Raw genomic sequence first — 24,431 nt, 5'->3', positions numbered from 1 at the left:
CTGAAACAGGAAGGTAATAAAACATTATAAATTATTGTTTCTAATACAAACCAATAAGTATGCAACATTATCTTTCTCAAAAGGGTGCAGGATGAAGCAAAGCAAGCATCAGTACCATATTTACAGCAGGAGAACAGCAAATTTTTGTTAGGGAACACAAATCTATTACAATGAAACCCTAATTTTCCTATGTCTGAGCACAGTATACATTTAAAATAATAAAAATCCCACCTAGCAGGGAAAAGAAAAACCAAACCAAAAAAACAATATTACATAGTTCTGTACCTGGGATTTCACCTTGAAAGAAAGAAGCCAACCCATTTTTAGACCTCATGAGCCTGATCTGGACACACAATTATATGCCAAGGATTCCTGCAGTATCAGGAGACTGCATTTAATGAACCAAGAATCTATTAAAATCTTCTGTCTTACTGGGAGACTGCTGGATTTAAGACAAACTTGGCTGAAGGAAACAATGCAGATTTTTCCTAACTTCTTGGTGTCCAAGAGCTAAAGTGCACATGACAAAGGAATGTTCCAGGGGCGGTTCACTCACTGCCAAAGTACAATTAACATAAAATGAAATGTAAACATAATTTTAAAATGCCTAAATAGATATGAGTACCTGAAATTGGACTCAAAATGCTCATTAAAGCATCGACTCTGCCTGCTAAAAGGATTTCAGTCTGCAGCACAGTTGCCATAGAAACAGCATTTCTCCCTGTGCACTCCTTGCTGGGGGGCAGGAGGGAGTATGGCATTCAGTGCTTTTTCTACAGCTCTATAGATTATCTATAATTTAGAAATCTGCTCAAAAACTTGAACTTTTGTTTCATGGAAAGTACTTCCCATGTTTGATCTATACAAATTGTATTTGTGTTTGAAAAACAGAAAATGATCTTGGAGTAAAAAATGATGGCTGCAATCCTACAAGTATGCTTTATGAAAGAATTTTAGACAAAGTGGTACCATTGTAAAATCAGGGGGAAATACCCTTCTACCACTAATACATAGACAGGCTCTATTTTAGAAACAAATTTACTGTAGCTCTAACACATCCCCACCTTTTTACATGTCTGGGCAACTAAGAACTGAAGAACTTCTAATCTGAATCTGATTCAATCAGAGATTACAACTCAAGAGTCTCTACTCCACCAATTAATTAAAATAAATAAATGTGCACTTATGCAGCTAAGAATAAGTCATAGAATAGTTAGGGTTGCAAAGGACCTTAAGATCATCTAGTTCCAACCCCCCTGCCATGGGTAGGGACACCTCACATAAAGTCAGGAAGACAAGAGGCTTCAACAGTGTTAGACCCAGTATCATCCTAAAGCAAATTAATTTACCATCAGTTAACAGGAATCTCAACCTATTATAATTACTCACACACCTGTTAACCAACCAGATTGCTTCAGGCCAATCCACCAGGGTGGCATGAATCAGTTCATCTTCAGTGACTGCACAGTTTTTATGTAAGATCTGGGCTTTAGGACACTAGAGAACCTTTTGGTGAAGAAAAGCTAGGGGAAAACTGTTGAACACTTACTGACACTATAATCCATTAAATAAACTGTTCAATTGGCTTTTTTTTTTCCAAAATTCATTAATACACTGATGTGTCAGAGACTAGTAGGCTTTCTTAGCACTAACTCAGGTAGTTTCGTAAGTATCTTCTCACCATTCTTCAAGAATAACATTTTTCATGAAAATGGCATAAATTGACAGATTTATGGACATTCACAAAACCAACTGTGTTAATGAATTTAATCCCCAAACTGTGTAGTGCAAAACGTACTGAGCCTAGTACACCCTTCCACTGACAGAACTGGGCATTTCATATAGAGTCATGATTCCTTTCCTCCCATCCTTTCTCTCTCCATAAATCTTGCGGTTCCTCTGCAGAACATTCAATTTCCAAAGGCCAAAGGGTAGGGACTCTGGAGAAGTACAGATATATTTCACTCCAGCTCCATCTATAATCTGGTGATTACAGTTCTTTTACTGGAATGACATTTTACAAGTCTATCTTGCTTTTGGGACAAAACACTCTTAAGCCCTAGAGCTGTGTGAAAATAACACCAGCTTTGAATAATGTAACCAGGAAAGACATTAAAGACATCACAGCCACCCAGGGAACACAGTGCTTGGCTTAAATACTGAGACACACAGCAGAACAGGAGGGAGGATTTATGTGGTTTGCTCTCTGGGTTGTGGGTACTTAATTCTGTGCAACTGCACCTGTGACATACTGATGCTTCTTTCAATGTTATCAAAAGGACATACAAATTTTTGTGCTGAAGCCATACCCCAACCAATTAAGACTCAGCTCTCTTATTAAGTATTCTTACCCTGCCTGGAGAGGTTCTGTCCTTGATGGTATGCAGCTTTCAAATAAAGTAGTATTAGCTGTTTCTCTATATATGTTATAGCTATTTTAGTTAGGGTATTTATAAGAGGCAGAAAAAGAAATATTGTTTATGTTAACAACTGAATAAATAAATTCTCCTCTCTTTCAGCATCGTGGTGGGTCCTCAATAACAACTAGAAGCTGTGGTTCCAAGTAATGTTAAAGTTGCATTGTCTTTCATTGCAGTAACATTCACATAGCAGTGGCCAGGTGTGCCTTGTTATGAATTTATGATGTGATACTGTTTCTTATTTTGGATGTAATCTTTTCCATTTTTAAATATGGAAAACTGCACATGTACGATCTTCTTGTGACTACTTCAGTGAAATGATGCATCCTAAAGGCTGAAATAAGACAACTGTGCTGTTTACTGTATATATTCAGTGAAAACTGTCACAGAAAAGTTCATCTTGGTTGATATGACTAAATATTTGTGAAAAGTTTTAGTATTGCATTAATAAACAGTTGTCACTTAATGCTGCTGTCTTCTTTTACAGAAGAAAACAGGTATGAACATGAACATGCATGAACATGAACACGAACATGCATGAACATGAACACATTTTCATACATGTCTTATGCTTCAGAGGAGTTGTTATGTCATTAATTGGGAGAGTAAACATAGGGACAATTTTCTGTGTTGACAGAACTTCACTCATACAGGATATTTTCTGCCTAGGAAAAGACAAGGCAGTACCATTTTCTCTTCAGCCTCTAGTCCCTCCCCTCACAAGAGGAAACATATCTACCTGTTTGTCAAGCCACTATAGATCCACAGACTTAACATCTCACGACCAATTTGCTTTGAACTCTATATCCTTACCACTCAGAAAGTATTTTCATTAGATTACTGAATCAAACCCTTTGCCAATGAAGTCAATGGACCCTAGATTCTCTACACAAATGTGGGTGTCAGAAAATGACAGGTGCCCATGTTAATGACAAATTTCACCTGTAAATCTTACAGTAACTCGGCAAAAGTGAATGCTTTTAATATTGAGGTCCAAAGCTTTCCCAGATTGACATGATCCAACTACAGATCTGTTAATTTTAAAAAAGGCACACAAATAGCCATATTAAACTCACAAAATGACATACCAGTGGAAGTTTAAAAGATTCTTGTCTTTAGCAGAGTAAAACTATCATACCCCTCAAGATCTGGCTGGCTTTTATCCTATCAAAGATGCCACTCTATGGCACGTTTTCGTCATTAATGATCTATAGACAAAGGAAATACAGTGGTACGTGACTCTGCTGCAGAGTAAATCTGTAAGTGAAAACAGACACACTACACTGAGTACACTGAGGTTTATGGCATTTTTCTTTTCCACTGGAAAAGCCATATTAAAATTATTCTTAAAAGAACCTGCTTTAGAATTCCATATCACATAGGTGTTCAGGGAAGGAAAGTCCTAGTAGGCCATATGTCCTTCTGCTTTGTATATTTACTAGTAAATATCCTGGTTTCAGCTGAAATAGTTATTTCTCTGTTCTGGGCATCAATCAGTCGGTGGTGGTAAGCAGTTTATTGTGTTTTTTGAATTTTCATTGCTCATTTTTTTGTTGTTCCTTATTATTACTATTGTTAAAACTGTTATCATTGTTATTGCTATTATCACTACATTTTACTTTAGTTATTAAACTGTTCTTAACCCACGGGTTTTACATTCTTCTAGTTTTTCTCCCCATCCTGCCTGGGGAGAGAGAAGCAGGCGGGTGAGTGAGTGGCTTTGTGGTACTTAGTTGCTGGCAGGGCTTAAACCATGACAGTAAACAAACACTTTGATGAACCATACACCAGAATACATTTGAGACATTTCACTTAAGGATTTTAAGAGCTACACAAAGAAACTGCCTTCAATACATACTGCAGAAAAAGATCCATAGGACTCACAAATCTCCCAGGGATTAAAAACCAACCAATCAACCAACCAATGATTTCAGTTCTCTGTAACATTACTTGTAAACAACATACAAATAATAGAATATACTTGCAACTTTATTTTAACTGACTACGTGCTACCAAACATCAAAAAAACCCTGAATTGAAACAAGTTTGAGTAGTTCAGGAAAAGAAATCTAGTGTCTATCAAATGCAAGTTGAAAGTTTTCTGCACTTTTATGATTACCAGTCAATGCATTTTCATTTAGCTTCCATTATCATTTGTGACAGATAATAGAAAATTGCATTCAGTGCCCATATGATATTGTTGTGGGTCTGAGTAAGGGTTTTGAGGGCAACTGTATTCATACAAGTATCTATTACTGACACTTGTCATCTGAAGGATGCTTTCAGAACATAAACTACTGCTTTCAACTTCACTGTAAAATACTCTAATTTAAGGAAGAAAGTAACAGAATAAACTATGCTTTGGTATCCCTATTTACCCATATAAAACAGGATTAAAATCTGTCTTATTCCTCAGTTTTCTCCATTACTTCCACTTTTCAAAGTCAAAACCACTGGTCAATTATTTTCAAAGACCTTCAAAGAATACAAAACATAGGCAGTTCTCTTGCTCTGATCTGATGTCTCACTGACATGGACAGTGGGATTTGGTGACTTGAACAGTGGGATTGAGTGTACCCTCCGCAAGTTTGCCAATGACACCAAGCTGTGTGGTCCGGTTGATACACTGGAGGGAAGGAATGCCATCCAGAGGGACCTTGACACGCTTGTGAGATGGGCTGATGTCAACCTCATGAAGATTAACCGTGTCAAGTACAAGGTCCAACACCTGGGTAGGAGCAATCCCAGGCACAGCTACAGGTTGGGCAGAAAAGAGATTCAGACCAGCCCTGTGGAGAAGGACTTGGGGGTGTTGGTCAATGAGAAAATGAACATGAGCAGGCTTCAGTGTGTGCTCTTGCAGCCCAGAAAGCCAACCGTATCCTGGGCTGCATCAAAAGAAGCGTGACCAGCAGGTCAAAGGAGGTGATCCTGCCCCTCTACTCTGCTCTTGTGAGACCTCACCTGGAGTATTGTGTGCAGTTCTGGTGTCCTCAACATCAAAAGGACATGGTACTGTTAGAACAAGCCCAGAGGAGGGCCACGAGGATGATCAGGGGCCTGGAACACCTCCCATATGAAGACAGGCTGAGAAAGTTGGGACTGTTCAGCCTGGAGAAGAGAAGGCTGTGTGGAGACCTCTTAACAGCCTTCCAGTATCTGAAGGGGGCCTACAGGGATGCTGGTGAGGGACTATTCCTTAGGGACTGTAGTGATAGGACAAGGGGTAACGGGTTGAAACTTAAACAGGAGAAGTTTAAATTGGATATAAGGAGGAAGCTCTTTACTGTAAGTGTGGTGAGGCACTGGAATGGGTTGCCCAAGGAAGCTGTGAATGCTCCATCCCTGGCGGTGTTCAAGGCCAGGCTGGACAGAGCCTCGGGTGACATGGTTTAGTGTGTGGTGCCCCTGCCCATGGCAGGGGGGTTGGAAGTAGATGATCTTAAGGTCCTTTCCAACCCAAACTATTCTATGAGTATATGATCCATGATGAGACAGATTTCACGTTTTAGTGAAACTTAGTAGCAAGAGACTTTGTAATTTGAAAGAAGGTATATATCCATAATATACTAAGGATGTACTAACTTGTTTCAAGTTGGAGATTTCAAATTAAGAAAGCAAGCAAGTGAATTTTTTGGGGGGAAAAATAAGCTAGAGGGGCACACACCCTAAGACAGCTGAAATTCAACACAGGCAGTATGTTTCATTCCATTATTAGTGCTAATGAAGGGTGAGAGGACGCAAAAAGCCCCAGTCAAGCATTGGTTTAGAATTTATGGTCAGACATACTACATGGCTACATAACACAGACAACTCAAGGAAAAATCCTGCCACAGCAAAATATAGAATTTTTTATTTTCACTGTAATTGTTATTATCATCTCAGGCTTCACAAATTAAAGGTTTGGCTTTCAACACAGTCAGGCAATTACAGGAAGAAACAGGCTTTTTCGTAAATTTCACTGGGTTCTACTTTCATCTGCAGGCACCCAAGTACCTTCAAAACTCTTAAAGATCTCCATCACATGTAGCTCCTTCATTGATGGACTTCTCATTTTCCAAACAACCTGTCATTTCTTGCACATGTCAATAAAAGGCCTGCTCTTTTCCTGTAAGACAAATAAACCATCAAATTACTTCCATTCTAAGAGGTCATTTAAATGAAGTTTTTAGGGATCTGCTTATAACCCATTTCTACTCCACATATATTTAACAATTTTGTTTGGTTTTGGTTTTGTTCTTTTGTTATGTTTAGGTTTTCTGATTGATGCAAACAGCTCTACATTCATTAATCATACAGACTTCATCTGAAATCTTTCTGGAAGACACTGTCCACATAGAGACTGCAGTTCAAATGCTGAGCTATGTATAGGCAGACCTGATCCCCACATCTCAAGAAACCCCAGTGTCCTTCAAGACAAATGCAACCGACAGCCTGCTAATGGCAACCACAGCATCTGCCTTGTACAAGTCCCTCTAGGAAGCTTTCTCCATCTGCAAATACTGCTTTCACTCAATGATGGGCATATACTTCAGCAGCAACTTCAAAAATGAGAACTAGGGAAAAGTTCTGAGATGGGCAAGAACTACATGAATAGTCAACTCAGTGGCAAACTGTTGACAACCACCTGCTCCTAAATACAAGCTTACTGACATTGGGATTTCTAGCAAGGTTCTTATACTTTAAAGGAGATCTTACAACAATCTTGGAAACAATGGTAATTGTTTACTCTTCCTTGCCAATACGGAAACTGCTTAGTGAAATCAAGCAGGTATATCCATGCAGCCATACAAAATGTATCAAGACAGTTCACATCCAAATAGCTTAAATGTTTAATTCATGCTAATATACTGCCAAACTCGCAAATTACTAAAAACTCAGTATCTACACAAATTTCAACACTGGAATACAAGAGTGGCTGGTTTGCCCTATTTTAACAACAAAACATTTATTCTAGTCAATTCAGAAATGCAGGCTATCGCTAACCAAGTTTCTTCTGAATTATGACTGGCAAGCTGATACTACTACCCTTATATATAAAGAGAGCAGTATACTTGCAACACCTTTTTCAACACTCTCCAGGATCACACAGCAAATTCTCCAGCTTTTGCTCTCTTTTAATAACAGGATTTTTTTCCTTTAGCTTCCTACTTAACCATCCACTTTGTGCTTAAGACACCAGTAATGATAGCTAAGTGATACACTTGATGTTACTTTAATTCAATATCCTGACTAATAAGGGTTTCTAATTTACCCATCTGCTTTTGCAGCTGAATAGAATCAGAAAACTCAGGTTTTTTATATGTATGATAAACTAGCATATGCAGAGGAAGGACTTTAAGAGCAGGCCTCAGAGTCAGTTACTCTGTATTTCTAACAACATAACTATATATAACTGAATCCTACAGACATAGATCCCCCAGCCCCAAAACAATCTCTTAAAATACATGCAACCTATCTTGGTTTGCACCAGTTTTTACTACTTTCCGTCTATCCAAATTATTTGCAATTTTGCCATGTCATGAGCAATTTTAGAGTTCATTCATCCACTGATTACATTCTGCAGGGATTCTCCTCTGCTTACGAACATAACCATGTGAAAATGTATATATTATCGAAATTTGCCCCCTTGGAAACTCAAGTGACAGGAAGAGGGTAAAAGAAATTGGGAAATTCAAGAGTTGTAACTTCCCTATCTGCAGGAAGGCTTTCAAACAAGTAGAGCTTCCATCTTGAGGACATGTAAAAAGTAAGATCATGGAAGGCCAATTTCTGTCTTATATTAGTTTAATTATTTTTTTCCAAGTTTAAAACTCTCAAATTGTGGCGAACACAGCAGTCATCCAGACATACTTCTCCAGGATAGGAATCCTACTTTTAGAAGAACTACACCCTTATGGCCTCAAAGGCAGCCAGCATTTAGCCTGATTTGATATAATGTTTATACCCAAGAACGTATTCCCATACCTTATGTGTGGAATGTAAGGATTAAATTTTTTTCTCTAAGGATACATAGTCTTCGAGGATTACTTCACCTTACAGGTTAAGGTGGCACTCCTGGATATCCTTCACATTCATAATTCATTTTTACTCATTTCTCCCCAACAACACAGATCAGGAATGTTAACACAAACTGCATTAAGCTCATTAGTGGATGCTGATGCATGGGCAACTTAAACACTGAAACCAGACTTTCACAGAGCCAGAAATTTATCAAGATTGCTCTCTTTCATTTTCAGAAGACAGACATGGAATTCACACAGACTACTAAAGCTATGTACTGTGATTTCAGGGTAAAAAGCTTTTATATGATTCTATACTGATTTTAAACTTGGAATTTCTGGAAAACAAAAAAAAAAAAAAAATTTCCTTTGTATGGCACATGCCATGGCAAGATGCCAAATACTAATTGGGGAAATCATGTACAAAAGTAACAGAGCCGAACTGTACAATCTGTCTTTTGACAGTTTTACCAAATTGGCAGGCAAGTCAGAAGAAAAATGTTTCCTATCAAATGGGTTGTCAAAACCTCCATGACTGTTTTACAACTTCAGTTAATAAAAAAATGCACTTACTGGCTTTTCAAGTACAATTGGATGATCAGGAAGAAACTCAGGCTTCTTCTGAGAGAGAGAAACGCTTGAAAGTTTCAGAAGGAAATCCCTGCTGTATTTGATCCTTCCTGTCAATATACAAAATTACAATGTTCAACGCTGTTCAAGGCATTAAGGTTCGGAATTCAGAAAACTGATTTATTACTTCTACAAAGGTGGAAATGCTGCACATAGAATACAAAAATCAGTAGTAAAACCAACAGTAATTTAAGTCTGACTTTGTCTTAGGATAATTTGTAGGAAATTACAGAGAATTTCACTTTCTCAAAATGACTTATTTGAAAACTTACGGCTTTCTTTTGTTTTTCCCTTGTTTAAAAACATATGATGAAGATGACTTCTATCAGGCCTTCAGTATAGTCCCCCACAACACCTTTCTCTCTAAACAGAGAGATACTGATTTGATGGATCGTTTGGTGGATGAGGAATTGGTCAGGTGGTCACATCCAGAGGGTAGTGGTCAATGGTTCAATGTCCAGATGCATATCAGTGATGAGTGGTGTCCCTCAGGGACCTGTACTGGGACCAGTACTGTTTAATATCTTCGTCAGTGACACAGACAGTAGGATAGAATGCATCCTCAGCAGGTTTGCAGAGAATACTAAGCTCAAATGGTGCAGCTGACATGCCTGAGGGACCAGGACAAGCTTGAGAATTAGGTTCATGTGAACCTTGTAAGGTTTAACTTGGCCAAGTGCAAGGTCCTGCATATGGGGTGGGGCAACCCCTGGTATCAATACAGGCTGGGGAATGAAGGGACTGAGAACAATCCTGCCAAGGACCTGGGGTTACTGGTGGATGAAAAACTGGACATGAGACAGCAATGGGTATCCATAGCCCAGAAAGCCAAATATATTCTGGGCTGCATTAGAAACAAAAAAGCATGACCAGCAGGTCAAAGGATGTGATTCTGCTCCTCTTCATGAGACCCCACCTGAAGGTACTGTGTCCAGCTCTGCAGCCATCAACACTGGAGCAGGAACATTCAAGGTCAGGTTGACAGGGCCCTGAGTAACCTGATCTAGTTGAAGATGTCCCTGCTCATTGCAATGAGGTTAGATTAGATGACCTGTAAAGGTCCCTTCAAACTCAAAAGTATTGTATGATTCTGAAAGAAAGCAAGGAAGTGATTGAGAATAGCAGTAACAAGCACTTAAGAACTGTAGACAGATAACTGAACTGAACAGATCTGAAATGGAAATTCTTATCTAGAATTTAAGGCACAACTGGAGATAAAAATGGAGTTCCAGTGGAAATCTTACAATGCAATGGAAATATTTGTAGACAGTAGCTGAACAATAGGACTCTTGAAGTTGTGCTACAAGAATAAAAACAATCTACAAACAAACAAAATGCCTTTGAAAACAAGTGTTGAAAAAATAACATTATGGAGAAATGGGGAGTAGTCTCAGCAAGGCATCACAGAGCAGTTAACCACTAAAAAAGACCCGGTGTGAAGACTTATACATGAGACTAGGATCTGATGAGAAGTCATTTAAGATCTTGTAAAACACGACAGTCTCAACACACCACAAGCAGAATCAGTAAAAGATCAGAAACAGATGGAACTTGACAAGACTGATACCAAACTAGGCCCAAGGAACAGTATTCTACTTACTAAGATCAAGAACAGAAGAAACAAACCTGAGCCTGGAACACTTACTTTCAAATTAATCACACGACAGTGTAAAATTACTGCTCAAGAACCCGGGTGATGGCAACCTCAGACTGAGGAAAAATAGGGAAGACACAAAAAACTTGACAGAATAATTCCAATTCTTGAGTACTAAGAGCAACTGAACAAACCAAGTCTCCAGAGATAACTTAAGGATTGGAGATTGCAGATGGAGACTTGGGATGCATGATTAAAGGAAGATATGAACAGAAGAAACTGTCTCAGTGAACTGATGACCTAATGTGGATCACTGTCACAGCTCCTGTGACATATTTGAGAATGAAGAATTAGGCAGGAAGCAGTGCAGAGGAGGACTGTGAGGATACACCTGGGATCTGGGATTATTTCTTAATGAAAAAAAAGTTTTGCTTGTTTAAACTAACAATGACAAGAACACAGTTATGCTTTATGAGTACTCAGTGATAGGCAGTACAAAAAGAAAAGCGTAAGAACCAAATTTAAGGACAGTGTTGACAGAAGAATAAACTGTCTAGAACTAATCCTAAAAGAAATTAAGTGATTTCAAACCATCAGAAAATTAATATTTCAGAAGCACTGTAGTAAGAATAGGAAAACAAAGCCAAACTGCTAAATTCCTTAATTGGTTCCATGCAATAGTCTGTGTGCCATGACTGAGCCCTGCAATAGGCTAAGAGATGCAACTCAAATCTGTACCACTCCACAGAAGCACTTTATACAAAACCAGGATTTTGTGTGAAGATTTTCTTTTTATGCTTGGGTTTTTTTATTTGTTTTCATGGTCCCCCCAAAGAAACCCCAAACCAACAAAACAAAACGGAGGAAAAAAGACAGGTACACCCTTATTAAGTGAGCAAATCTACTAGTGGAGGTTTCTCACCTCACCTGTGGCCAATTTGTACACTTTATCTAGAGTGTTATATGAAAAACAGAAATGTTTCATGTAGCTCTCAAATTGTGATACAGAAGAAAGCCAAACTCTCTAAGCACCAGTTAACCCGAAAAAAATAATATTCATCCTATCCCACATTGCTCTGAAATTCAGTTGTCTTCTATCCAGAAAATATAATTCTGACACAGATCTCTATGCAGTGTTTTACCTTTTTTTGCTTCTGATTCATGCTGGTTTGGTTGACAGGGCATCATAGTTTGAGTTAAAATCTTCACTTCAGGCATTTCAGATAACTAAAATAGGGAGGAAAGAATTAAACATTTTTTGATATATTTCACAGTATTAAGTTATGAAGTTTGTTTATGTTAAGCACATTAAAACACTGATGTATGTTTCTGGGTTTCTTAGTCAAAAATAATAATTGCAGCACAGTTTAATTTGTACCTTTAGAATGCTTGTTACTCTTGACTACATACAATAAACAAATAGTTCAACTACCTACAAGACAGTATAGATGACCACATTTGAGACAGCAGTCTTTTAGACAGAATTTCACAGAATCCCACACAAAACCACAAGGGTTGGAAAGGACCTCGAAAGATCATCTAGTCCAACCCCCCTGCAAGAGCAGGGTAACCTAGAGTACATCACACAGGAACTTGTCCAGTCAGGCCTTGAATATCTCCAACGTAGGAGACTCCACAACCCCCCTGGGCAACCTGTTCCAGTGCTCTGTCATTCTTACAGTAAAGAAGTTCTTCCTGATGTTAACGTGGAACCTCCTATGCTCCAGTTTACACCCATTGCCCCTTGCCGTACCACTGGATATCACTGAAAAAGGCCTAGCTCCATCATCCTGACATCCACCCTTTACATATTTGTAAACACTGATGAGGTCACCCCTCAGTCTCCTCCAAGCTAAAGAGACCCAGTTCCCTCAGCCTCTCCTCATAAGGGAGGTGTTCCACTCCCTTCATCAACTTTGTGGCTCTGCACTGGACTCTTTCAAGCAATTCCCTGTCCTTCTTGAACTGAGGGGCCCAGGACTGGATGCAATATTCCAGATGCGGCCTCACCAAGGCAGAGTAGAGGGGGAGGAGAACCTCTCTTGCCCTACTAACCACACCCTTTCTAATGCATCCTAGGATGCCATTTGCCTTCTTTGCCACAAGGGCACATTGTTGGCTCATGGTCATCCTCTCATTCACCAGGACTCCCAGGTCCCTTTCCCCTTCACTACTTCCCAGCAGGTCAACCCCCAACCTGTACTGGTACATGGGGTTGTTCTTCCCCAGATGCAAGACTCTACACTTGCCCTTGTTGAATTTCATCAAGTTTCTCCCCGCCCAACTCTCCAGCCTGTCCAGGTCTCGCTGAATGGCAACACAGCCTTCTGGTGTGTCACAGTGCTATTGTTAGTTTTTAAAAATAACACAATTATCTCCTTTTCTCTGAACTCACCCAGAACACAGCCAGAACCTGCTACACTTGGGAATAATAAAAGTAGGAAGGACTTTCTTAAAACCAAGAGAGAAATTAGGATTCTCTCACTGAGAAAAAGGTTTCACAAGCGTGAAGACCTAAACAATACAGTACAACACTGAATTCCTTCCAGCTGCCAAAACCTTAAACTGTTTTGGAAAGTAAGAAAGCTTTTTACTCTCAACAGTTTGACTCAGCTCTCAAATGTCTCCACAGGTTTGGCTGAGGAATTATAATCTCATTCTGAGACAGATTTACAATCACAGAATCATAGAATATTTAAGATTGGAAAGGACCTTAAGATCATCTAGTTCCAACCCCATGCCATAAGCAGGGACACCTCGCACTAAACCATGTCACCCAAGACTGTATCCAACCTGGCCTTCAATGCTGCCAGGGATGGAGCATTCACAGCTTCATTGGGCAACCCATTCCAGTGCCTCATTTGGGAGGGGACAGGGGGAAATGGTGGGGGAGAGCAGAACGAACTGAAAATTTTGGGAAGCAGTGAAAAAAGCAGAAGAGATCCTATTATCTGGACAGAGACAGCAGTTAACACTGTACCTGTAATCACCAGTTTTCATGGTGTGCTAAGAGTAGAAATTGTGAAATGGGAAAGTATTCCTAGTATATTATTCACCCTACTCGCACTTCCATTTTTTTGTAGTTTAAATTCAGTTATCTTTTCCTGACTTGTCTAAAACTGCAGGGAAAAAAAATCTGAAAAAATCTAGAGATTTCTGAAGAATGAAGCTAACAGAGAATCATACTGATAATTCTAACTGCTTTGTGATGTTCAACTAGTCACAAGTCACAACTTCACAAGTCTTAGTTATTTAAAGGCTCTTTCCAAGTACAAACAAGGATTTAACATACTCTCAAATCCACAAGAAAAATACATACCTAAAGCAGAATTTACAGCAATGTGACAGTGTCAACACAATATTTTTACATTTCTTCCTGCACCATCTCCCATCACATCATCCTGCCAACTGCTGTATAATATCAAGAGTTCCATTATGTTCAGCTTTCAGTCCAAAACTTAACATTTGAGCATCACCACTCATAACAGTACTCTTACACAGATTCCTATCTGAAATCTATCTACAGAGAATGGAATCCATTTATAAAGAATAACCCAAGAGCAGGGCACATATTTCTGAAGCTCAACATCATTTTTAAATGGTAGATAAGAAGTAGTAATTTAAAGCTGATACTGACTGATGGGAGACTTTTCAAGCATCTCTCTATACCTCAAATAGATCTGAGGTAGTGAACTTAACACTCTCCAGATCTGAAAATTCCTTGCACACCATGAAGTAATAAAATTTATTCTTTGCTTTAAATTATCCAGTTAGGGCACAGCGAGCATTCAGGCTTCACTTTCACTCTGAACACCAGTTTGGCAGAAATTCCCTAGAATCAAAGTTAACATCTTACATACAAGCACTGTCACCATGCTCATTATTAACAGTAGCTCTTTTCTGCTTTCTCTAAGGCTTAAGACTAAAAATTTCAGACTCAGTAGTTTTAATTCTGTAATTCACTGTTCTCCGTACTGAGTTGAATCTAACACTGAACAGCACTCCTGATGTTCCATAATGATGATCCTTTTCTTCCTGGCAGAAGTCTAAGCAGCTTTACGTGTGCATACTAAATATACCAGAGTAAAGCAGTTTGGAGAATTCAGTTGCCGGATTCTTCTTCAGTTCTTTCACTGCTTTAAGAACCTGGTTTGTCAGAGTTGGCATTTCTTTTGTTTCTAAAGCCTCCCTTTATTTTTTAAACATCTGTAAGTTCATGGCAAACATAATCTGCTTTACTTTTTAAAATCTTCATCATTCACCATACTTTCCAGAAAGTAACCTGTATTTCCCGTATCCTAACCTATATTAACTTCAATTTATTCCCTCTTTAATAGATCGTCACTACATAAGACTATGACTGGTAATAAAAGTTGTAACAAGCTGGTTTTCTTTTCAGCCCTATTAAGTGTTATAGCAAAACTTGTTTTTCACTTTACAGTGTGTTTAGTGTTGTGCTTATCTTTTGTAAAAGGTACTATACTGGAGGAGGAGGAAGGAAAGGGGATGAGGATAATTAAAGTTTCATGCTTGTAAGATACAGAGCACTATCACTGTCTTGCCAAAAAGGCAGTAAGATTTAAGGTATGTTAAATCCAATTACAATTTTGAAGAAAAAGTTCTTGAAGTGAAATATATGCATTTTTATACATATATTTTTTGAGGAATGGGGACATTTCACCATATCAGGAGCCAAAGAGTAAATGGGTAACAACGTACAGCTTTTTCAGATCATCATTGATGCTTTTTGAAACATAATATTCAGCAAGATTAAAAAAAAAAATAAAAATACTAATGTTATTCTTTACACATAATAAAGACTGTATATGAGCACTTTAAGTTTTAAACAGTTGTCTTAAATTCAACGAAGACTAAAGAAATGCCACAGAGATTTTTGTAACATTCTATCTGAATAAGAAATTCATATAATGCATTTTTCAGATACTAGTGTATGTAAATATCAGGGAAGGGGCATTCATTAAACTCATACTTCTTTTTAACACTTCTGACACTGCTAGTTTATAACATCAAGGGCACTCCCAGCTCAAAAGTTTACTTTATATTTGATAACATAAGGGAACAGCTGACCTCCAATTCATAACAGTTTAGAACACATTCCATCAACTTTGTAATCTACTATTTACTCAGTACTCACCCAGTCAACCTTACTCTGCAAACATACTTCAGTGTTGCCAGGTAATTCAGTCTGAAAGTTTAATGCAATGTCTGATTCTGGAGAAAACACAGAAAACATTCAGAAAAAAAAATACCCAAAACATTTAAATATACTCCACAATTTTATTTTGTGGTAACTGCCACAAGAACATTGATGAAATCCAGCTACAAAGAGGTTATATGGGCATGTATTCAAAACCTGAAATTTTAAATCACCATAGGACTATTTTTCCATTTCTTCCATGAAGTTTAAAGAAAGTAAAAATTTATCATGTTCACATCAGCACTGCTGTTACTTTCTCTGGCCACCAAGGTATTTCTAATTTAACAATAATAGTAGCTGTAATACTTCAATATCTACATAGCATACACATGTTTAAAAACAAACCCACATCTGAAATAAATAATGCATGATATTTTTCTAACGCTTTTGTTTGTTTTAAACTTGTATGAAGGCTACACAAGAACAGTACAGTGCAGTACAGCATGCTTGCAATAAAACTTAATAATCTACGTTACATTATGTGTGTTTTATGTTTTCAAAGCAGGAGTCAACTAACCCAAGAAAACCAGATTTAGTAGAGAAGCCTGATCCAGCTTTCTTAAGCTAGAATTTCAGATGCCAAGCTAGAACAACACCAAAGAGTTCTGCATAAGCCTAATCTAGTTTAAATTCAGACTTTATCACAGAGATAGTGCAGTAAACTCAACATACAGCAAGAGATTTACACATGACTGCAGCTTGAACAAAGTCATTAAGAAACAAAATCCTAGTCACCTTACATGTCCTTGTTATCTCCTTAAAAGCAACTGCAGCTTTGGCAAAGTGAACTGTATCGTACCTGGGCTACTCACCTTGTTTAGAAGACAGATGAGGCACAGGTCGTGCTGGCTGAAGGGATTTACCAATAAACTTTTTAGTTTCCTTTAGCATTTTGTAGCACGACACTTGTAAAAAAACACCAGAAATCAATACAGAACATTCAGTTCCACATAGGGATGCTAAGAAAGAACAGCAGTCTATCTGCTACTCATTAACTGCATTTGACAAGAGGATATATTATATTTTAGTATCTGGACAGGAAAAACAAGTAAGGCCTAACACAGAAATTACATGACAACATACTGGATAGAATCTGCGTAAGGACAGAATCAGACATACCTCTCATTTTTCCTTCCAACTGAGCTACCCTAGGTTCTTTTTTATTTTTTTTTTCCTATATTCTTATCTGTACACTTGGAGAAAGGAGATGGGGACACATGATGGAAATGAAGATGTTTTCTAACAATTTAATTAACTGGGTTAATTAACATCAGTGTACCCTTTACAATCTACTGGCTGTAAGAGTTCCATATATAAATACATAAAACTTGCATAATTGGATTTTAATATCTACTTTACTTAAATTAATACAGTTTTGCAACTTCCCACTCAGTTCAGCTGCTTACAGAAGCACCAAAAACTGCTAAGGTGGTGCTGGGCTGACAGATCTCCCACTGTATGTTAACCATTGGTCATAAAATCTTAACTTGTAATATCTATACCTTAATTTTTTTCCTACCCCCCTCCAATCTCCTTTGTCAACTGGGAGATTTCATCATTTGAAGGAACTTCAACATCTTTTAGAGAAAAAGGATAGCAGAAACAACTAACACAATAATGAATGGTACTGAAATTGTTTTATCTAAGAAACTTTACAAGACAAGGGAATAATTGTCATTAAAAAAATATCCAAAGTAAACAATTATGACTTCAAGAGTTAAAACAATAGAGATTATTAGCCAGTTCCAGTATGGAACAGGAGAGAAATTAGGCTATTTAAAATATGATCCAGTATCACTCCCTACATTAACTGGTCTTTGCATTTGGTGGAGTGGGGGTGGGAAACCACCTGAAGATTTACTAAATTATAATCTTTTGAAGTTGAACACTTGACTTTTAATATATTAAAGTAACAACTTTCCAACATAGCCAGTTTGAACCTATTCAGGTCTAGAAACCAACTGTTAAATCTTTACTGTCTGAATTACGGCAGCTGAGCAAAAGTCAGGAAAAAAGTTCTGGTTTGATTCCCTGGGTGTGCTACCTTCTCACCTTAAAAACTAAAGATTGAAAGCTGTTGTCAGAAGCAGCAATCAAAATTCCTGCAAGTGAATAAACTGAAACTACTGACACGAAAGATTTCATTTTATCCAGATAGGAATGCTTGTTTAAATCATATTTATTCAAGATACTAAATTTCCACATAAAGCAATGCAGTAATATCTGCATTGGAAGATTTTAAAAAATCAAGTTTTCCTCCATGCCCTGACTGCAACAGATACGCACTCTTTTCAAAACAGGAGAAACTGTTTAAGAGGCTGGCTGGCTAGCTTCTAGAGCATAGCACACTTCTATTTTTAGTGTTTTCCTTACAATAAAAGCAAGATCACTTATGGTGACAGCAAAATGGTGCATTTTGCCCCTTTACCCTAACCCCAAATTTCTGAGGAGGATTTCTAAGAAACCCCATACTCTGAAAACAAGGAAAACAGAACAGAGTATGAGAGAGAATGAATTCTGGGCAGAGGTGAAATAAAAAACCAGCTCTATTTCCTTCCTTAAGCACAAGAAGTTAGAAAAGATCTCATGCTACCTAGCCCAACCTTCTCATATTAATAGTGTTCTATCTAGTATCAAGAAAAGTTGAGAAGAATTAGTTTTAATAGCTGAGAAATAAACTGCTTCCATAAGAAATTACTATTTCAGAGGTGCCTTCTGCACGCCAAGACCTCCCCCTTAGGAAGCCCATACTGCTTCTCAGGAGCTGCTTCAACTAGTGACCTGCCCGCTAAGAGGAAGCTGCATGCATTAGCAAACGGGCCTAGCAGGGCTTCTGCATGACTTTTTAGTTTTGAGCATCTGAACAAATTGGACATTCACAGTAGACGGCTAATGAGGGCCATTAGAAATGTTCTTTGGAACACCCTTTTCTGAACACATAAAGAATTAACACAATTCTTGTGAAAACCCCTTGGGCGCCCAGCAGGCCCACGAGTAACCAAAACAACCTCCCCTCGCCCAAAGAGGCACAGCGCTGTTCCACCCAGAGCCCTCACCACAACCCACAACCAACCATCACCGTTCCCCACCAGCCGGACTGAAGCCGCCACCCTCCCGCGCAGCGGTGCCTACGGATAAGCGGCGGCATTCCCCGGAGGGTCACCTCACCGCTTGTCAGCCCCTTACACCCCCGAGGACTACCCCAACCCACCTCAGACCGACCCCCAGCCCACCTCCGTCTGAGCCCTAGACCACCTCTGGCCGCCTCCCCACCCGCAAGCAGCGCCTCTGCTCCAGTACCCCAGGGGCGCGGCCCAAGCTCAGCGGCAGCTACCACAGCCGACACCCTGGAGGCGTGAGGCGCCGGAGGCCGTTTAACGGTCGCGCCGCCAAGCGGGTGGATGGGAGTGGGCGGCTGTAGCCGAAGGGCAGCTTTGGGCGCTCCTTGGTGTGGCTGCCGTGGCTTCTTGCCGCTACCTGCTGTGTTAGGGAGGGAGTGCAGACTTGAAGGGTGCCTTTCGGGTCGCGAAGGGTTTTGTCGGCCTTGCCAAAGTGCAGGAAAGGCGTTGTCGCTAGCTTCCTCTTGTGTCAGGACAGAGAGGGACTGGAAGTGGTGTCCATGGAACTACTCCGTCCCACAATGCATAGTCATGGAATTACAGAATGTTTGCTTTGGAAGTGACCCCTCTGCCATGTTCCCTGCAGGGACACCTTCCACTAGACCAGGCTGATCAAAGCCCTGTACAACCTAGCCTTGAACACTGCCAGGGAGTGAAAATTAAGAGAAAATAAGTGACTTCTGAAACCATCTGCAAGGCTCCGCAACTAAATTCATCCAGAAAGTAAAATCCACAGGCCTGGGAAAGCAGTCAGATGGAGTTGTGAACCAGGAAAGAGCACTCGCCAGCCGGCCTGTATCACACCCATCCGTTACATGTGTATGAGGGGCTACAGAACAGCCACTGGCTTCTGATTTACATAAGTGATGGCATCCTTCATGTTTTGGAAATGAAAATGTATTTTTTCTTACAACATGGATTCACCGTAACAGTGGAAATGCCTTGGTAGCTCACAAGGGGGCAGACTAAAATTCCCTGATGTTAATTTGTTAGATTCCAGATGGTCACCTTATTTGCATTGCTTAAGTACACATTACTGAAAAGTCCTTACATTTTTTGGTTTGGTTTTTTTTTTTGTTCTGTTTTTTGTTTGGTTCTGGTTTTTGGTATTTCATAGCACCCACTAACTCTGACTCCAGAGGTTCAGAGTAGGTGATTAACATCAAGTGTGTAACAATTATATAAATAGCAAGTACTTAAATAACAGGTATTTGATTATTAATATGCAGTGGTAAGATTTACAGTCCTGGTTTGTTATATATAAAGACTTCCTTTGTTCTAACACTGAGCATCTTGGTTTGTCTTTGCTGCAAGCTCTGATTTTTGTTTTTCTTAAGAGTGCAGAGTTAAATACCATCCCTGAAATAAAGGCTATTTTACCTAGAAGTCATGCTCCTGTAGTCTTCCCTCATAACACATCATCTTCCAGTTACTTTCTTGAATTGTTCATGCATGGTGCACCATCACATTCTTTTTGCAAACACCAATGCAGTATATCTGCATGCTCACAAACCCACTTGCTGCCATTTAAATCTGGTTTGAAGTAATTTCTCCCAAGTTAATTAATTTATACTCAGAAATATGTATCATGTTTCTTCTGACCCATTGTTTATATTCAGAGGACTGTCATGTAAAAGTTACTCCCCTATTCATGGTTAACTATTCATGTTATTTGTGTTAACCATTTCTCTACATCAGAATAATTACCAATTAATAATATGTAAGTGCACATAATTGCTGCTGCAGAACAGTTACTGGTGGGAAAGTCAGTGGAGCAGCCAAGACAAAGACGGTTTTTCACGGTGCTGTTGTGTTTTTTGAAAGAAGACTGTCAGGTGCTACAGACCAGATTTGCACAAGATCAACACAACCTTTTTGTGGTTGACATATCAAAATACTATCACTTAGAGTGATGTATCCTTCCAGTATTTTTGCAGATTTAAATATGCTAAAAATGAAATAAATAGTAAAAAAAAAAACTTGTGTATTTCACAAGGTCTGTAGACTATGTTCTTGGGTTTAACATATAAGGGAAGGAGAAGGAGCAGAAATAGGGCAAAAGGAAAGACATGGAGTGTGGCAGATATTGTGAAAGCTTGTTGCTCCTGGGCCTGCTGGGAAGCTGGGAATATTAGGGCTGGTAATGACTGGTTTTTGAGGCACTGACCATCCCAGCAGGAGTAGTTAACACCTCACACGATGCTGCCTGTGAGTTGGCAATACCAGCAGTAGCAGTGAGGCCAGCTTTCTAGCAGTCTGTCATAGGCAGAGGGAGCACTGGACCACAGCCATTTCATAGATCCCAGCAACCTGCTGTCTCAAGCAACTTAGCCTGTGCCTAGAAAGTCTCCTGCTTCTGATTGTGGGAAGTGAAAACATATGCTAACATTTCTTCTGCTTTATCAGTTGTCTCTCATTTTGCCTCGTGCTTGTAATTAACCTACTGTAAGTTTCTACTTCATTTAATATCATTTATGTTCTTAAATTATCTGATGATAATCTAGTGTTTTCTCAAGTACCTGATATATACAATATTTAAAGAGCTAATGACAGGCTTAGTCAAGAAATATTTATTACATATAACAAAATATAATTATTAAAAGTTTTATTGCTGTGTGAACAAAATGCATATGTAGGAGGAAAACACTGCAAAACCAACTGCTTTATGACCCAGAGAGAGTATTTGCTTTGTTTAAATATACTGCTTCTGCTCCTGAAGGCTACAGATTGCAGAAAGCCACACAATCAAATTCCTTTTTCTAGATAGGGTTTAGGAAAGCATAGAACATTTAAAAAACAGTATCAATATTGCACGGATAAAAATGAGCAGTTGCATCTAAATGAGCATGTAATTGTAATTGCACATGATTTTAGTTTTGTAGTGGATGGCACTTAATAGAAAAGTAATGGCTTTGAGCAGAAATTAAAGGACTCCTGAGTCAGCCTGAGGGCAGGCTTGTAGTTGCAAGTTTAAAAAGCCATTTTCCCAGTGTGATTTGTTATTCAGTTCTGCAGTCAAATGCAATCATTCTATTTGCAAGTGTAATTGTAATTTATTTAGCAGTACTTTTTGGGAGACTTTTTTTTTTCTAAAGGCACTTTCAAAGCAGTTTCATGACAAAGCAAAGCATTATTTCCAATGATACATGCTTTATTAGCCAGTCAACAGAACAAACACCAAGAGATCAGAACATGTAAATGTGTATGTGTGCACAGAGAGTGTTTTAACTGTACATTTGTGAAGTGGCTCCTACAGCTAAACTAGTGACTTGTCCTGTGGCAGCAGCACAAAGAAAGAATGCAAAAGCTTTTTTACCCCCTGCCTGTTCCTGAAGTTGAGCTATGCACTGTACTGATGTTGTGCGGTCAATACATTTAAGAATTCAGGTTCATCATGAGTATTATTCTTGTTCTTTTTGACTAGGGAACTGTTGAATTAAAGTGGGAAACTATTGCTGTATCTACTGATTAGCACATGTAAATATGAAGAGGTTTGTTCAGCATATAATACTATGTACATTAATATATGCAAACATATTTTCTTCACATACAAAACTTAATTTCTGTAAACTGTCATGCTTCTCTTGGATTAGGATTTTTGTCTTTAAAGTTAATTTTCTAGGATCATTAATTTTAACATATTCTCAAAATTTTTCTTCAATATTCCTGATTTCTATGAATGTGACAACATGGATCAAAGGCATCATACAAGTACCAAAAAAATCCCCAAATTGTAAATGAAACAAATTTTATAACTAAATATATAAAAGACATCTCAAAATTAAGCATTCATTATCAGGGAGGAGGACTGCCTTGCTCATGTCTCACCACTGAGAGATGGCAGTACTGAATTGCAGAGGTTAATTACCACATCTAAACTGAACAGAGCATTCAGGTGGGCTGTGTGACCTGAATATTCCCAGTAGCTGCAGACACCAAACATCAAAATATCAACTGACCTTATTTTGTAGGCTCTGAAAAGCCACCTGCATGTCCTGCTTCTTGAAGGGGATCCCAGAAGCTACTGGCAGGAGGATTAAAAGGCAGAGATGCTGATGGAACCTGTAAGCTCTGTATGTCACAGAGGTCTGCTCTTACTGCCTGCACCAGCACAGGGGCTGCATGCTTCTCAGAGTTGCCCTTTTGATTTTGATACGCAAAACTGTGCCCCCGTTCAGGGAACTGGCATGTGGAGGGCACATCTCATGCAGAGTGTCATTTTGCCATGATTGCCTCGGATAGTGGAAGAAGATGCCATGGGACAGTTGATCTGTAGAGAAGGAAAATTGCCAGACTGCAGCAAACAACTTGATGAACGAACTCTGTATATGAAAGTGGGCAGTGGAAAGTATCAAAATAGCTGCTACTTGCTTATTTCTTTGCATTATCAAAAACATAAGAGAAAGAAGGTAAGAAAGATTTGTGGTCTTGCTCAAATCAATCAATAAAAATTCATCCACATCTAATATTATTCAGAACAACAAAGTTTTATAATCTATGTACACATACACGTATTAGTAGACAGATTTTTTCTTTATATATATTTCTTTTGTATGTTTTTATATATGCACAAGGACAGATTCTTGCATTTAATAGTTGATAATATCCTGGAAGAGCTCAATTTGATGTGGGAGACTGGAATTCTGAAGTTGTGGCTTAATGAATTTAGTGCAAGTTTTGTACTTTTTTCCTGGGTTTGGCCCAGAATTTCACCAAATATTTGTATAGATTCCTTTCTCTAAATTCTCACCTCTGATATAACTATCATAGCTGAATTACAACACCTAAAATCTTTATATATGCTGGAGTTATTCTCTGAATCTGAATATTCAAGAGAAATAAGCTTATGTGCCAATAGAATGCAGAATTTTGCTTTCAGGTATTTGTCATGGGAACTGGGTTTACTTGTTATGCTCACTTGTCATAGCTTTTAGTACGAGGAATATAGGTAGCCTCTAATGACTAAGGCACTGGTACCTGTAGATTCAGACTAAAAAATCAGCATGACTCAGCAAATGGCACCAAAACCTGTACTGATAAATAAAGACACAGTACAATGTGAATAAAAGATCCAGAACCAAGCATGTAACAGGAAAAAAAAAGACCAAAGTTTGGAACAAGGAAACACATATTACCTGTGCAAAAGAGCAGAGATTATGAAAATTGCACACATTAAAACTATGCATTCATGCCTTTCTGGATGGAGATTATAATCTGTTTATTTCATAGCTGTGGGGAAAGATGGTTATCAGAACTGTTGACAATTTTAGTTTACATGCCAAATAGGAAATACGATTTGAAGACAGTAACACTGTTATGTGTTCAAATGTGTGTATGTACATACAAGGGTAGGAATGACCTAAGTGAAAATTAATCTTTGTAAATAAGTTCATTGTCATGCACCCCTGGAAAGCAGAGTTGCTTTGTCACCCTGAAATAGATTATTGT

The 24,431-nt window shown here is 38.6% G+C and overlaps 2 protein-coding genes across 2 annotated transcripts in view; one reads left to right on the top strand and one right to left on the bottom strand.

Annotated features, from left to right (window-relative positions):
* The window catches only part of NECAB1 (N-terminal EF-hand calcium binding protein 1), a 53,136-nt gene extending 50,250 nt beyond the window's left edge, over positions 1 to 2,886 (top strand). The window contains exon 13 of the mRNA XM_005150852.2: positions 2,520 to 2,886. Within this exon, the coding sequence (XP_005150909.1) occupies positions 2,520 to 2,548 (29 nt within the window). The 3' untranslated portion in view covers positions 2,549 to 2,886. The remainder of the gene's footprint in view (positions 1 to 2,519) is intronic.
* Positions 2,887 to 6,489: 3,603 nt separating this feature from the next.
* Positions 6,490 to 16,755, bottom strand: C1H8orf88 (chromosome 1 C8orf88 homolog). Its single transcript, XM_013129497.1, has 5 exons — positions 16,677 to 16,755; positions 15,802 to 15,878; positions 11,789 to 11,873; positions 8,996 to 9,102; positions 6,490 to 6,528 (listed from the first exon to the last, which is right to left on the bottom strand). Exons 1-5 carry the CDS (start codon positions 16,753 to 16,755, stop codon positions 6,490 to 6,492), a joined length of 387 nt encoding a protein of 128 aa, XP_012984951.1.
* Between the last annotated feature and the right edge of the window lie 7,676 nt (positions 16,756 to 24,431).

This window comes from Melopsittacus undulatus, chromosome 1 (assembly GCF_012275295.1).
Source record: "Melopsittacus undulatus isolate bMelUnd1 chromosome 1, bMelUnd1.mat.Z, whole genome shotgun sequence".
Taxonomy (NCBI): domain Eukaryota; kingdom Metazoa; phylum Chordata; class Aves; order Psittaciformes; family Psittaculidae; genus Melopsittacus; species Melopsittacus undulatus.
Note: the sequence above shows the minus strand (reverse complement) of the source record. Positions and strands in the feature narration are given on the sequence as shown.

Coding starts and splice junctions, on each gene's coding strand:
- C1H8orf88 (XM_013129497.1), bottom strand. CDS start 16,755: ATGCTAAAGGAAACTAAAAAGTTTATTGGTAAATCCCTTCAGCCAGCA. Junction 11,874..15,801: donor TGCAGAGTAAGGTTGACTGG/GTGAGTACTGAG, acceptor TCCCTATTTTAG/TTATCTGAAATGCCTGAAGT. Junction 6,529..8,995: donor CAATTGTACTTGAAAAGCCA/GTAAGTGCATTT, acceptor TTTGTCTTACAG/GAAAAGAGCAGGCCTTTTAT.